This window comes from Brassica napus, chromosome A5 (assembly GCF_020379485.1).
Source record: "Brassica napus cultivar Da-Ae chromosome A5, Da-Ae, whole genome shotgun sequence".
Taxonomy (NCBI): domain Eukaryota; kingdom Viridiplantae; phylum Streptophyta; class Magnoliopsida; order Brassicales; family Brassicaceae; genus Brassica; species Brassica napus.
Genome location: NC_063438.1, coordinates 7,038,692 through 7,054,462, shown reverse-complemented (window position 1 = coordinate 7,054,462; position 15,771 = coordinate 7,038,692). Strand labels below are relative to the sequence as shown.

Here is a 15,771-nt window from a genome sequence, read left to right as displayed (position 1 = left end):
GGATGACGGTTCATAAGCTTGGCGGGTGAATTCGATTCGAAGTTAATACAAGTAAATTGGTTTGATTGCATGTGTGTGTCTTGTCTTGTTTTCTACTTGTTTACATTGCTTGTGAAAAAACAGTGTGTGTCTTATGTTTTGTCTTATGTTGTTGAGCGAGTTAAGACCACCAAGCTTGTGAAAAATCATCCAAGATATGTTGTTTGATGTTTAGATTAGGCTTTATTTTTGAATCTTGATGCTTGTCGTTTGAGAATGTTTATGCTGCTTGTCCTCAAGCAAGTTTAAAATTTGAAGTATCAATTTTTAACAAAACTTAATTAACAGATTAATAAATTTTAAAAATCTTACTAATTAGCTTAGGTTACGAAACCATAACTTAGCTTAGACTTATCGAAAACAAAAACCTAACCAAAACTTTAGAGACCATGGGATCAAGAAGCGACTCAAAAGATTAGTTCACTTTGGATACTAACTACTCGGCACCAGCTACTTTTGACTTCGGGACTCAACAAATCTTTGCTAAACTAGCTGCAGCTGTTGAGGTTGCTGATCAGGTCGCTGATGATGTTAATGATGGAAAGACGCAAGGAAGAAAAAGACGCTCATCAGTCTTGTCGATTCTAAAGAATATTCTGATGTTGAAATCACTCCACCAACCCAAACAAGCAAGGCTCTCAAACAACCCAGTTTTGGAACAGCCTCGCGGAAACCCATGTTCCAATCCACTTTAGATGGTGGTAGTGCCTCGTCCGCACAGGCATGTAGTCATAAGAAGTATGTTCCTATGAAATCTGTGATTCGTGAAGGGAGAAGAAAGCCATCGACTCAGGGCTTGTCTACTTAGTCGCAAAAGAACAAGGACTCCTCTAGTCAGTCGCAGAAGAAGATGAAAATCCAAGATGAGATACCGGATGTCGATGATGAATTGGAAGAAGATGAGTTTGATGAGGATGAATACAGTTCACAAGATAGGGAGAATAGACAAAATTCAGACGTGTGGGTCGATATCAAAGTGGTTGATAAACCTAGTGGATATATTAAAACTGTATGAAATCATTGCAAATTATGAGTATGCATGGTATTCTCATTCGCATAGAACAAATAGATTGAGAAGACATTGGGAGATATGTAGAATATATCCAAGGAATACTGGAAAGCAGCAACAATTCAATACCTAGGGGAAAGTACAATCTCGATGGGACAGGACGGATAAACATGTTTACTATCTCTACTAGTTTCTCACAAAAACCGAACCTATGACTGATGGGTTTGCACTTTTTCTTAATTTCTCTTCTTGCCACCACGATATTACCATTTAATTATAGACTAGGTAATAACCCGCGCCTTGCGCGGAATGTGATTATTATTTCGTTATTTTTAATAAAAAGACATTAAATATGTTTAATCTGGATATTCGTTCGGTTTTCAGTTTTTTTTTTGTTTTGTTTTTAATCTTCTAAAATATAATTATTATTTTAAATTAATATTCATTTTAGTTTATTCGGTTAAAATGTTTGAGTTTTTTTTTTGTTTTTTTTGGTAAAAACCAAAAATTAATATTATTTCTCTATTTCATGTTATGAATTTTAGATAGTCGTCATATCGAACCAATAGTTTCTAAACAGATAATAGTTTAAGAAAAAAGAAAAGAAAATTATTAAGACAAATCATTTCACTGCAATTTGATCGGTAGTGAAAGAAGCATTAAGAAAAAATATTTCAACTTCAAAAAAAAATTAGATACTTCAGTTGTGGTGAATACTTAGTTACAATGCGGTCACGTCAAGGTGCAAATGTATGTGTATGTAAAAAGTATATAAAAATAGTTGACAAATATATAAAGATATTGTTAATTAATATTAAATGACATTTTTGTTCAAAATAATACATGAAAGATAAAATTAAAATTAATTAAAAATAAAAAAGGCCTTGACATTAGTCATTTTTTCATATAAAAAAAATAAAATTGTATCCGTAAATAGGGGTGGGCACAAATCGAATATCTGGGTATTTGGAAGCATTCGTGTCGATTCAATCTTTAGCCACTTAGATATTCGGTGATTTGGATATTCGAAATGTTTTAGAATTTTAAAGAATATCCGATTTGATCCGTAAACAAAATAAAATTTGAAAAATAATTGAAAATTTTAATAATAACATTTTATTACAAAAATAAAATATTAGTTAACTTTTAAAATTCTAGTACCTAATATAATAAATTTAATTCATAAAAATATTGTAAAACTGATATAAAGTATAATATATATAAAATATATATATATATATATATATATATATATATAATTCTTTACATATATGTATATAATTCTTTACATATATGTATATATTTTCTTTAAAATATTGGTATCTGTGATTTGCTTCTTTTTGGATATTGTATTTTAGTATTTGATTTCTTTTGTAGAGTTACGGATATCCATATTTTTTGATTCAAGTCCAAAAAGATAACGACTCGAATCAAAATTTATGAATATTTTGCTCAACTTTATTCGTTATCTATTTTTATTCGAACCAAAAAATTTAGAGTTTTATTGGAATCATGAATGTGAGTTTTATATTTAAAAAATGCAAAATACATAGTGTGAACACATTTATGAATATAGTGTGAACACGTTAGCATATTTATTATCAAATCATTGTGAGTCTGCCACGTGTCTATTATAGTATGAATGCATTTATTACAATGCTTCTCTTTTAATATATAAGGGATTTTTTTTTTGTATAATATTTTATTATACTACCTTTTTTTTGCTATCTAAATTCTTTCCCCTAAAATAATTTTATACCGACAAAATCAAATTGAAATATATTACAATATAACTTTATCAACAGCCAAACTCTCTTCTTTGGTTGGCTGTTTTTTTGACTCTTTTGTGATACTGGTTCTTTTTTTTATAACATCAATTTCCATTTATGTTAAGCGTGAAAGACCATAATCATGAAGAAGATTAGTGAGTAAATTTGGGACATAAAAATGAAAGCAAAATGAAGCCATATTAGGCAGTAGGGTTTTTGCAAGTCTATCAGCAGGTTTGTTTCCTTCTCGTTTGATCCATTGGAACATGATTTCTTGAAATTTATGCGCCCACCCTCTGATTTCACGTGTCCAATTATACATTGCAAAATGGAGACTCTTATTATTAATGATATCAATTGCCTTCTTGCAATCACTTTCAATGATAATCTCGTTATGACCTTGAGTCCATCAATGTTAAATAGCCATTAGAATAGCCTGGGGTTTGTGTTGTAGTTTCAAATTTTCTGTTGGTTAGAGTAGTGAACTGGAGTTCGAGGAAAAAGCTTCGGTAGTTTGGTTTAAATGTCCTAGCACTGCTATAGTTGCCGATTTTGGTTTAAAGTCTCCTGGAGACTTTTCTACCATTTTTCGGGGTCTTGAGTTTCTCTAAACCCCACCGTCCACAAATATACTTTTCAGTATCATTTTCTCGGTTTTTAGTTTTCACAGTCGTTATCGATGTTATAAAGTCTGTATTTTCATCATCTTATAACATTTTTATATGCAATTCAATAACAAACCTTTTATCATTATAAATATATCAGTTTTCTTGTAAATCTCCAATAACCTTACTTTATTCATTGTAGTTCCACCATGCAACAGTTATCCTTAATTGTAAGACAAAACGACAACAAGTCAGAATGATATTACAAATCACATTTGCTTCCCTGACTACAAGCTATACAAGCATATGCTTCCAGCCAATTTTAAAATATGTAAATTATCAACCATTTTTTATGAAAGTTTTATTTACTATTATCTAGTAAAGCCAATAATATTTTTTTTTGCTTGCGGTCTATTATATTTCACGGCAATTCAGGGTCGGGCCTGGTCATATGTACTGTGTATGAGCATGTAGCATCTTAATAGATCGGTTTTCAAACTGATATTATATTGATTAAGGCATCATTAGGGGCTTCTTCTAGGTTGTTTCCAAGAACTAGTTCGGTTTATCGTTTTTATTGGGACTTTTTGGTTTGTTGGGTTTTTATTATTTCCATAGTATGGATGCATACGATTAAGAAACAACGTTGCTATTACGGAGACAACTTATTATATGCTTTAATTACTTTCTGTCAATAACTAAATAACCAAAGCAGAATATATGTTAGTGTTTACCCTGTTCGAAAACGCGGCTGCCTAGCCGCCTAGGCGCTGTTCGGAGGTTGACTGCAGCGATTATGCTCAAATCGGTATAGCCAGGCGTTGACCCGCGTAAGACCGTCTAATTTTCGCGTTAACCGCCTAATTTCCGCCTAATCCTGCGTTGACCGCCTAAGTTTTTTTTTCCGTGAGTGTAAGGTAAAACACGGTTGATTGCTTTTTACTCATTATTGACAGATTTTGTGTAATTATTCATTACTAAATAATTAAGCTATCAAACCCAACCATTTACGAATCAAAAAGATACTGTTTAAAATTGTATAAAAAATTATATAATTATGTCTAAGAACTTATATCATCATATTTAAAATTAGCTAAATATATTATAAATATATTAAATTGTATTTAAAACTAGGCCTTGCGTAATCCTCGAGTACTTCCCGATTTTTCGGTAACTCGTTAGGTCCGGGGTTACCGCCCGACTAGCGCCTAGCGTAGGTCCGAACATGGGTGTTTACTATGTTAGATATATATTTATATAGAAAATACAATCATATAGATGTAGAAAATTTAAGTGGTATATGTTGAAAGTTTTTAAAAAATGATTTGTGTACCTATGATTGACCTATATTTATCTTTTTGATCATACATAGAAACAATTTTAGAGTTAAATGTATTTTAACAAAAACTAGATTTGGACCCGCACAACCGTGCGGGTATTAATTTTCATGTATATATATATTTTACATAATTAGAATATATTTATATAATTATTTTAGATATAACAATTTGATAATTTTTATGCTGTAAGTTAATTGATTATTTCAAATCATCACATATTTTTGGTATTTTTATTATATATATTTTAAAATTAATTTTTATTCAATTATTATGATCCTGATCCGTAATTCAAAGCGCTAGATTTCTTTTATCAATATTTTTAAGTTTATTCATTTAAGATAATAACTATATATATATATATAAAAGTTTAAGATAAGTTAATTTTATACATGAATTATCTAATTTACTAATGTTAACCCGTTCTACCAACATATTCTATTTCTAGCATAAATTTTTAATGTTAGTGAAAATAAAATATATTAATTTATCAGTTTAAAATAATTTTATCATATTTAGTTAAATACAATGTTTTATTTTAAAATAATAGATATAACTATAAAATAGTAAAATTTGATATAATTTTTTTCATTTATAAAAGATAACTGAATATATATATATTAATGTATAATAATATTAATTTCATTACTAATTACAAAATTAGTGAAAATATTTATATACAATTTTTGATAATTAAGATATTTTTATAATGTTTTTCAACACATTTAAAAATATATATATTTATATTTATATTTTAAATTAAAAGATATCAAATTATATTATGATTTAAGTAGTTAAAAGATTATATATTAGCATTAAGGAAATACATTTAATAAAAATTTAAATGATGATCTAAATAAAAATATCAAACATGAATCAATGTGAGTTTGTTAACCAATCCAGGTTTTTAGGAGTTGATATTATATTAGGAATGATATATTATTAATCCATATTATTAGTAATAAATGAATGATAATTGATTTCTAGTAAGGGTCTATTTTAAAAAAAAATCACACATGAATCAATGTTGTGACTTCTGTTTTAATATATAAGATAGTGGAGGGATAAGTGATCTATCGAAAAGTGATGTGTGTGGTACCGTGTATATAAGACTAGAGCATGGAGAAATATTTTGTGATGATTGCATGACTAATAAATAAAGTGTTGAACTTTTGAAAAACAAATATAACGGCCAACATACAGAATGAAAACCCATATACCGAATAAACTGGTATAGAATGCTTATTAGCTGTAAATGGTCGGAGTGTTTTAAAAATCATATTCATTGTTCGATAATTTCAACAAACGTAAGAAACGGTTGACGAGAGAAAAGAGCCCTGCATATAAACTCCTCACACCTGATCGAGTAAGTCAAAAAGGTGTCAAACGAGCTATTATATAAGCACGCGTATTTTTGGATCGGATTAGGTTTCAGTTCTTCAAATACCAAAATTTTGAATAATTCGGATATTTAATCAATTTCGGTTCGAATTTGGTATTACTTATTCGGATTGAGATCGGTTCGATCTTCGAATTTGAGTTTTTTGTCCAACCCTAAATAGTGACATAAAAACAAATAGTATCATATTTTAAAAAAAAAATACATTCGCACGGGCGCGTAGATCAAAATCTAGTTATAATTTTAAGATTTAAACAAAAGTTATTACTAACAAGATTCAAAATCAATCAATCTGGTTATACTAACGGGTGAATCAGGAATGTATATATACTTAGATCCTAAATTAGTGAAATACACATATGAGGTGTAAACTAAAAATTGTTGTAGCTTAATTTGTATAAACGGACAATTTTGCATTTGCAGCTTGCACGTCTTGAGTCAAAAGTAACAGAGAGAGAGTTACAGTATTTTATTTTACAGATTTTTGTAGAATTTAGTAAATGATTATGAAGTGTAGTTCTACACTTAGATTGGTTACAGACACATGAACTTTCCCGCCATCAAGAATATAATGATACTAAAGTTTTCAGAGATGTATATAATAGTTTAGCAAGTAGTATAACACTAGGTTAAGATCCGCGCCTTACGCGGAATGGATATTATATATAAATTATTTTCAAGTATTATATATTTTTTACATATTATAAAATAATAAATATATATTGAATAATTAAAAATTTAGTAACTATTACGTATATAATTAAATTGGTACAAATGCTTAAATAGATTTTATTAATCCAGCTAAACATTTTTTTCTATTTTATATGGCATAAAATTAAGTTTAAATGATATTAACATAGATATATAGTACTTTTTTAATATTGACATCTGTTAAAAAAAATTTTGTACTCATATTATTTTTGATCATTTGTATTTATTTATAAAAAAATTTAAATCAATGATAACAGTACAAAATTTGTGGGATTTTTAATAGTTTTAATAATTTATAATTTTAAAAACATTCAATGCAAAGTTTAAAATCTAAATATTAAGTTGTCAATAATTGTTCAAAATGTTTATCAAAAAAATTCAAAACAAATTCGAAATTAAAATACTTATGTATTTTATATGGTATATAATTTATTTTTTAAAACTATTAATATACATATATATAATATTTATTAAATGAGACTTCCTATTTATGTAATTTCATAATCATTTATATCTTGTTATAACATAAATTTTAAATCATGGATCACAAAAATTTCTATGTGAGATTTTTAATAACTTTAGTCATGAATATTCGTTTTTAAAAATTCAAAATATAACATATACGAAAAAATCTAAATTTTTATTATATAGTTAATGTAGTTGTTTAATTTATTTTAATAAGTTAAAGTTTTTAAAAAAATGATAGAGAATATACTAATTTTTATCAAACTTTTATTATTCAAAATCATTAATTTGTCATATATACTTTAGCCACATTAGGTAATTCCGTGATTTTTATTTAAGGAAACAATAAAGAACATTTATGATTAATTTATGGTTAGTTTAATAAAAAGCTTATTATATATTTACATGGACCAACATATTTTTCTAAGGATTCTAGGAATGATTGTGGTGATGACATGTGGCTACAAAAATATGTTGTAATGCTTCTCTTTTAATATATAGTGGATTAGTGGAGAGATTTACACAACATTAATCCAAGAGACCATATATTTTGAGAAGTAGAGTATTTCTGCCTCACCCTTAGCATCTCTCGACTCTTGCTATGAACATGAACCTTTATTGATGGTTTGTTGATGTACATTATTGTGATGGTTTCTTGCCTCCGCTTTCTGCTCTCTTAGAAATGAGATTTGCTGGTTGAGTCAAGTGTATAATACTTCCGCATCAGAAGGTTACTTGATACTCACTGCTTCTCACAGTGTATATGCCCTATGCATCTAGGGGAATTTCAATAGGCTGAATGGATGTTGAACCTTTAATGATCTAGCTGCCTCTCCAGGATCCATCAATATTTTAAAATACCCAGCCAATTCCAGCCTTAATTGTGCTTTGTTTTGAGGAGCCTCAGGAAGCATCTACAAATCAGCACATTATAATTAGCTTTGGTAATAGCGTTTCCATGTATGTCATTGGAGCCTTTTTCTTCCCATCATGTCCACGTTGCTTTGACTGCTATGTTTGGAGATATCTTTCGTCGAAGTGTCTTAAAGCCAAAATCAAACAATTAAACAGATTTCACCGATAATTCACTTAGTATCTTTGCAATGAAGGAACAGCAACTATGGACATATGGTGTCCCTAAAACAATAGCTGTTGTCTCTGTTCAACATAAGCATTGCTGTTTCTGTTGCTCAAACGAACCCCAAAGCCCTCAAATGTCACAACAAAGGAAGATCTACCAGAACAAAGGAACTTCTACAATTATAACAATACATTGCAAGAACCTGAGCTCTGTCTCTCTGATTCAACCTTAGCACTATTCCTTGTAACAAAAAAATGGGAATTGCTTAGCTCTTACTCTTGTTTTTTAAGCGCCGGATCAGTACTTGGGGAGACTCCTGATGTCAATTTCTTCACACTACCTTTGGCATCTGCGACAAAAGAAGCGTCTGGCTTGTGTTTATCTACAGGTTCCTTAAGCGCCACACAGATGTAGAACACAATCACTACATTGACTGACACCACCGCAAGAAATCCACTCAGTAGTGTTAGAGAATGAGGAGACAGTGTTGCTGAACCTGTCAGAGATATTTAAACAGAGCAGTGTAAGAGGTGGTAGAAGCTCTCAGACACCAATGGTTGCAAGTTAAACGATTTCTATAACAAACATAATTACAAATCTAATGCTGGGAAACCAGCTTGTGGCAGTAGATAATCAAATTTGATCACATGAACTAAGCGTTTTTTGTTCAAAAAAAAAAACTAAGCTTTAAAGACTAGAATGCCTTTGTTACAAGAATCAAGGTTACAAACATTGCTACATATCCTCTTGTAGCAATCTCAAATTCATGTACCTAAAACCTAAGTTAAAATCATAAATTAAGTTTGCAGTTGCTAAAAGATTTTACAACCGGAATTCTCTAATCTGCTATCAGATCCTAACAAGCAGCTATTCTCATGAATCAAGTGTAAAACCTACTAATCAACAAGACTAAGCTTATGATCAGAATTTGTATTAGATCTAAGGACCATAGGTTGTAGTAGGACAGACTGATAGTAAATGCGAAAACAAAACTAGATGGATTAGATTAGGCAATTAGCAAAAGAATGCCCTCTGGTTTGTAGAAAATCATCAACTCTTTTTAAAAAAATTTGTCTTGCAACTAAAAACCTCAGTTATTTAGTAATGAAAGATCCAGAGAAAAACTCAGAATCACAATGATACAAGTGCAAACCTGGAAAATTCTAACAACTGATCCTCCTAATCTATATATAGATGCATCACCAATAATTTCAAATATCATCTCGTTCAAAAGTCAAACTCACCAGGAAGCAAATCATTGTTGAAACAGTATAATATCGCAATAGGAAGCATCCCCATGAACATTGATGCGACTAGGAACTTCTGCAGAACCCCTCCTCCCATGCTCTATCACCAACAATCTAACATCATCAAAACCAGGATCATTCGCAAAGACGAGACAAAATCTGCAATCTATGGTTTCCAACAAATTAGCTTACCTTTGATCTGCCGAGTTAACTCGGTCGGTGTACAATGAAAATTTGCAAGTCTAGATTATTGTTTGTTTGTTCGAGTGAGTGTATATTACTAAAACCGCATTTCAAACCGGAATAAACCGGTACATTCAACCAATTATTATATGCGGTTCGATTCAAAAAAAAAACTGGCCTGCCGTTTTCTAAAACCTGCATGTCTCTGATTTTTCGTCGCTTCTTGAGAGTATCTGCCCTCAGGGTGAGAGGATTTTTGCCCCCAACAATAGCATTCTCTGCCTCCGCCCCTGCATACACTTGTGTAAGGTACAGAGATGAGATGCAGGTAAGGAGATGGATACCTCTTTTAGTATTTTAATACTAAAATAAATTTAAAAAATTTAAAAAAAATATTCCTTGACATATTATGCTTACAAACAAATATAGACTTTGATATTCTTTTGATCATAAAAAGACTTTAATAGTTAAAAAAAAAAAGACTTTAATATCTCTTGAACCAAAAAAACAAAAATCTTAATTCAACCAAAATCGAAAAAGAAAATTGGAATCAAACTGGAAACTAAACTATCTTGCCTAAATATATCAGTGAACAAACACAAAGATTAATAAATTTGTCAACAAAAGTATTCCCGCCTTTTCCCGGGTCAAAATCACAGCCTGAGCTCGAGGTCCACCGTCGTTGTCGTCTCTGTGACTGATTCCAGTGAGGTCTCTTGTACAGCTTCGAGAGGAGCCATCTCCGTGCGCACTGGGGCCATTGGTATATTTAGGTCCACAGACCGCCCCAGCCGGAGCACGAGGTCCACCGTCGTCGTCTCTGTGACTGATTCCAGTGAGGTATCTTGTACAGCTTCGAGAGGAGCCATCTCCGTGCCCACTGGGGCCATTGGTATATTTAGGTCCACAGACCGCCCCAGCCGGAGCACGAGGTCCACCGTCGTTGTCGTCTCTGTGACTGATTCCAGTGAGGTCTCTTGTACAGCTTCGAGAGGAGCCATCTCCGTGCGCACTGGGGCCATTGGTATATTTAGGTCCACAGACCGCCCCAGCCGGAGCACGAGGTCCACCGTCGTCGTCTCTGTGACTGATTCCAGTGAGGTCTCTTGTACAGCTTCGAGAGGAGCCATCTCCGTGCGCACTGGGGCCATTGGTATATTTAGGTCCACAGACCGCCCCAGCCGGAGCACGAGGTCCACCGTCGTCGTCTCTGTGACTGATTCCAGTGAGGTATCTTGTACAGCTTCGAGAGGAGCCATCTCCGTGCCCACTGGGGCCATTGGTATATTTAGGTCCACAGACCGCCCCAGCCGGAGCACGAGGTCCACCGTCGTCGTCTCTGTGACTGATTCCAGTGAAGTCCTCCTATCACGCCTCTCTTGTACAAATGGTACATTTAGGTCGAGTATGCATTGGCCTGAATCTCTTTCTAGAGCCATGGATGAAGATGAAGCTGCATGCATAGCTTGAGACATATCCGAAGCTGGAGGCTGATGAAAGAAGGCAAGATAGAGCTTCGTTCCATCTTGGGAGTGGAATGACCATAGTCGAAAACTCTGCCCTACCTTGTCCTCGAGATTGTTCTCGCGGACGACGTGGTTCCATCCAGAACATAAGGCGTAATTGGGACAGTTCATATTCCATCTCCTTAGTTTAGCATTCCGTTTTCTACCATCCGATGCGACCACGATCACAGCAACACCTTTGTTACTACTATTATCTCTTTGATGTTCATCTATGAGGTGCAACTCTGCCTCGTTCAAGAAGTCCATCTCCACTATCTGCTTAAAAGGAATCAAGAGACGTCCTTGGTTTGGGTTGACATCACTCGTCTGAATCATCTTATCAATCACCAGCTTCGCGCCCACTCCCTTTTCTGTTATCATCAGATTAACCAGCCATTCCGGTGTAACCCCTCTCTCTGGTTTGACCGGCTTTTTTCCTCTGACCGAAGGCTTAACTTCCCTAAGAGGCTCTGCGTTGATGGGTTCTTGATACACTACACGACGCTTCTTGGACTCCACGGAGGACAAACTCCAAGAAGAAGAAGAAGAAGAAGAAGAAGAAGAAGAAGAAGAAGAAGCATAATCATGAAGATAAGTAGTAGGGTTTTGTTGATTCTTGCATTCATCAAGCTCCGTAGATACACTATCCTCTTCTTCTCTTACTCGTACACTTCTTGTTTCTTCCTCACCGTAAGAGCCAAGCGACGTCGCCAGAAGTTCAAGACATCTCTTCTCACCTCTGGAACCCTCCTCGGAGCGTTGATCATCATCACCATCTGTCACCATCTTCATCGAAAACTAAACTAGGATTCTCTTTTGGCAATCTCTCTGAGATAATTATTAACAACAATATGAGAGAGGGAGGATTTAAGTAGTAGCAATGCTTTGCTTATATAGTGATTTTGATAGACTAAAGAAGACCTTTTCCTAAGCGGACTTATATAAAGTCTAGTTTCCTTTGTCCTTTGTGTTTAGGTGAAGACAATCTCATATCTATTACAAGTTGCATCTTTTTCCATATGATTATCGCTAACAAAAATATATAATTTTCAACGTAATTAAATTAATCTTAGGAGATTCTTGGAGAACCAATCATATTAATTAATTTGGGTGGCGTTGTATACTTACTAACAATTCTGTTATTTTTTGTTTAGTGAAGTTAATCTGAAATATGTAATAACAACCTCTGTTTCCTTTTCAGATCAATATGTATATTTTACTCCTGTTGGTTATTTTTTCCCATTAACAAAAAATATATAGTTTTCAAATTAGAGTTGAGTTGAGTTCTTAAAGTCTATGTCCAATCCGTGTTGTATTTATATTTTCAAGGGTTTAAGAAAAAAAAATGAAAATATTTTTTTAAAAGGTGAAATTAAAAATACGATTAAAATTGACTTTAAAATAAAAAATTAAATTTCTCATCTTTTGGATGCTTACAGCCGTTGTTTTGAAATCCGACCCGAATCTGCGGTCGAACAGGTAAACCCAGTGACCCGATATATAATTCAATTTAGATTTTAAGAAAAAAACCATTATTTAAAAACCCGATAAAATCCACAAAAAACTGTTAAAACTCATAACCCGACTACCTGTTAAACCAGTGGTTGAATCAATACGTAACTTTTGAGTTTTTTAGTTACATTATTAGAATACATTTATATATTTTAATTAAGAATTTATGTTTTTAGTTCTTAAAAAAAAATTAAAAAAAAAGATCACATGATCATGTAGATTATGAATCTATTAACAAAACTAGTTGATGTGATTTGACATTTATTTATTTTTTATTCAATAATCTATTGCAATTTTATGTTTTACTTTTGGATTTAAAATTTAATTTATCACATCAGACATTTATATACCGTTTAGATGCAGGAAATTTTCACATCAATGCCAAGAAACGATGCCACCTCTCCTGTAAAACCCTTCAATGCTGTCATTATGTACCAGGAATCTGTATTTGTTCTTCCACAGAGATATGTGTCACCACAAAAAAGGTTGTCCTGTCTTTGTTAAAATTTTAACATGTCTTCAGCGATTTTAATGATCAATATGGAAGTTTTAACAATATTCATGTTGACACTGTTTGTAGAGTACTTTTAAGGAACATACGCCTATACCTGTTGCTCCCTTACTGAAGCGTTTCAAAGATGACGAACCTGTTAATGTCACATGGGATTCTATTATTGATATTCATCATTAAGAACAATGAGTAAATCGCATGAAACTGGCATACAACCGTAATGGCAACGGTTTCGCCAAGATAATGGTGTTTGGCAACCTCAAGGCAACAAAAGGAAGGAGATGATGGATTTGATTAATGAGCTTTAAACCAATCTTGTACAATCCATTATCCACTAACAGTCGTAAAGTAGGGAAAGTTATGTCTTTGCTCAGAAATAAGCTGACGTGTCAGCAAAAACTCCTATGATACTGATGATGTGGAGGGATGAAAATAGATAAAACTCTACCTTATTAGTATAGACAGATAGATATATTTGAAAAAACTATCTTTGATGCAATCGAATACACATTGCCCAAAATATAAATCCTCAAGATTATTATCATATATTCATATAAATATTATTAGTTTTTTATTAAATCAAGGAATGCTCAGTAAAGAGAAGTAAAATACTGAGTGACATTATTGTAATGCTTTGGGTATAATGGAAAGCGAAATTAAGAGAACAACGAAGGGTTCAACATAATCTCATGCAGATCTCTTTGTCTTGCCAACAAATATCCTCGTCATTAACGCAGCACCAACAATTTTTCACAAGGGGAAAGCCGTGACAATTGGATTTGAAACACTTTGGTATGTATATTTTGCTTGATTTCCCTGTGTCTCTACTCTCCATCCTCCCACCTACACATTGATTGGTAATGCACAAATCAAACTAAGGACGGATAAAAAGAAAAATACATGATATATACATATACACATATGTGTGTGAAGAAAATAATATACATTGATGCAAAGAGAAGAGGCATAGCAGGATAATACAAACGAGAGTTATTTGTGTTGATTTCATGGTTTCACTATCTCAAAGAATTGTTTCGTGAATTTGTTAGTCTAGTTGTTGTTGGGTATTTGTAAAATACAAAGCTTAAACAATATATATATACATATATATATGCACAGAGCTGAAGAAATTTTAATTAGGTAAGACATTTAGTAATAAATCTTGTTGACTAAATATTTTGGCCAATCTTCATATTAATTTGGTAACATGCAGAACAATTGCGGTACGATTTTAATATTAACAAAAATGTATAGATATATATATATATGTAATTTTTTTGTAACTATTAATGATAGTACAGTGCAATTCGATCGGTCACCACTCACAGTCTAATTATTAGTAATTTTTTAAAAGAAGAAAAATCTAATCTATTAATTTAGGATCCTATTTTTTATCTACTATTGATAAGTCAAAGTAGGACCATTAACTAATTATCTAATGTAACATATTTAATTATTTATATTAAATCTTAATAATCAGTATGATATAAATAATAAATCAATTTTAACAATAAATTTGAATTTTTTTTTAGTTCTAAAAAACTGTAGAAAAAATCTACCAAAATCTTACCAAACATTTTAAATTTGTTTATATAAATAATGCACTAATTAATTTCATAATTTAATGATATAATTATCATTAATGTTAAATAAATTTTGTCATAAAAACATTATGTAATTTTATAAATTTACGATTATAATTTATATCTATTCTATTAATTTAGGGTCTTTTTTATCTACTATTGACAAATCAAAGTATGACCACTTAACTAATTATTTAATGTAAAATATTTAATTATTTATATTAAATCTTAATAATAAGTAAGATAATAATAATAAATCAATTTTAACAATAAATTTGAATTTTATTTTTAGTTCTAAAAAAACTGTTGAAAAAAATCTACCAGAATCTTACCAAACATTTTAAATATTCTATAAATAATGCACTAATTAATTTCATAACTTAATAATATAATTATAATTAATGTTAATTAAATTTTTGTCATAAAAAATAATGTTATTTTACAAATTTATGATTATAATTTATCTAATCTATTAAAAGAGAAGTACAAATTAAGACTAACCCTTAATTTTGCACAATATTTACAACCTAATGCCATTGATATAATTAAATAAACCTATTTTTAAGTAATTTTTGTCTTTTCTAAAATTAATGAAGTAATAATTACTCTTACTTCTGTGTTTTTCATGTCTTTTTCAAAATTAATAAAACATTTCCTAAATTAAATTCACAATCAATTTAATATAAATATTTTAACTTATCTATTTCATATTAACATTATAAACAACAATGAATATCAATAATATACACAAAATATCTATGTAAAAATATAAGTTACGGTTTGTCTCATTCTCTCCCACAATTCACGTTACTCTT

The 15,771-nt window shown here is 31.2% G+C and overlaps 1 protein-coding gene across 4 annotated transcripts; it reads right to left on the bottom strand.

Annotated features, from left to right (window-relative positions):
- Positions 1-8,389: 8,389 nt before the first annotated feature.
- On the bottom strand, positions 8,390-13,939 carry LOC106454842 (B3 domain-containing protein At2g31720). Of its 4 annotated transcripts, none has more exons than XM_048780802.1 (4): positions 9,855-9,942; positions 9,660-9,776; positions 8,692-8,911; positions 8,390-8,654 (listed from the first exon to the last, which is right to left on the bottom strand). In XM_048780802.1, exons 2-4 carry the CDS (start codon positions 9,757-9,759, stop codon positions 8,552-8,554), a joined length of 423 nt encoding a protein of 140 aa, XP_048636759.1. In that variant the 5' UTR covers positions 9,760-9,776; positions 9,855-9,942; the 3' UTR covers positions 8,390-8,551. The 4 variants fall into 4 exon arrangements, with proteins under 4 accessions (XP_048636759.1, XP_013752386.2, XP_048636760.1 ...); XM_013896932.3 differs by having other exon boundaries at positions 9,660-9,762; positions 9,855-9,917; XM_048780803.1 differs by having other exon boundaries at positions 8,390-8,911; positions 9,855-9,941.
- Positions 13,940-15,771: the final 1,832 nt, after the last annotated feature.

Bases quoted from the DNA above. Each gene is read 5' to 3' on its own strand.
- LOC106454842 (XM_048780801.1), bottom strand. From the start codon at position 12,142: ATGAAGATGGTGACAGATGGTGATGATGATCAACGCTCCGAGGAGGGT.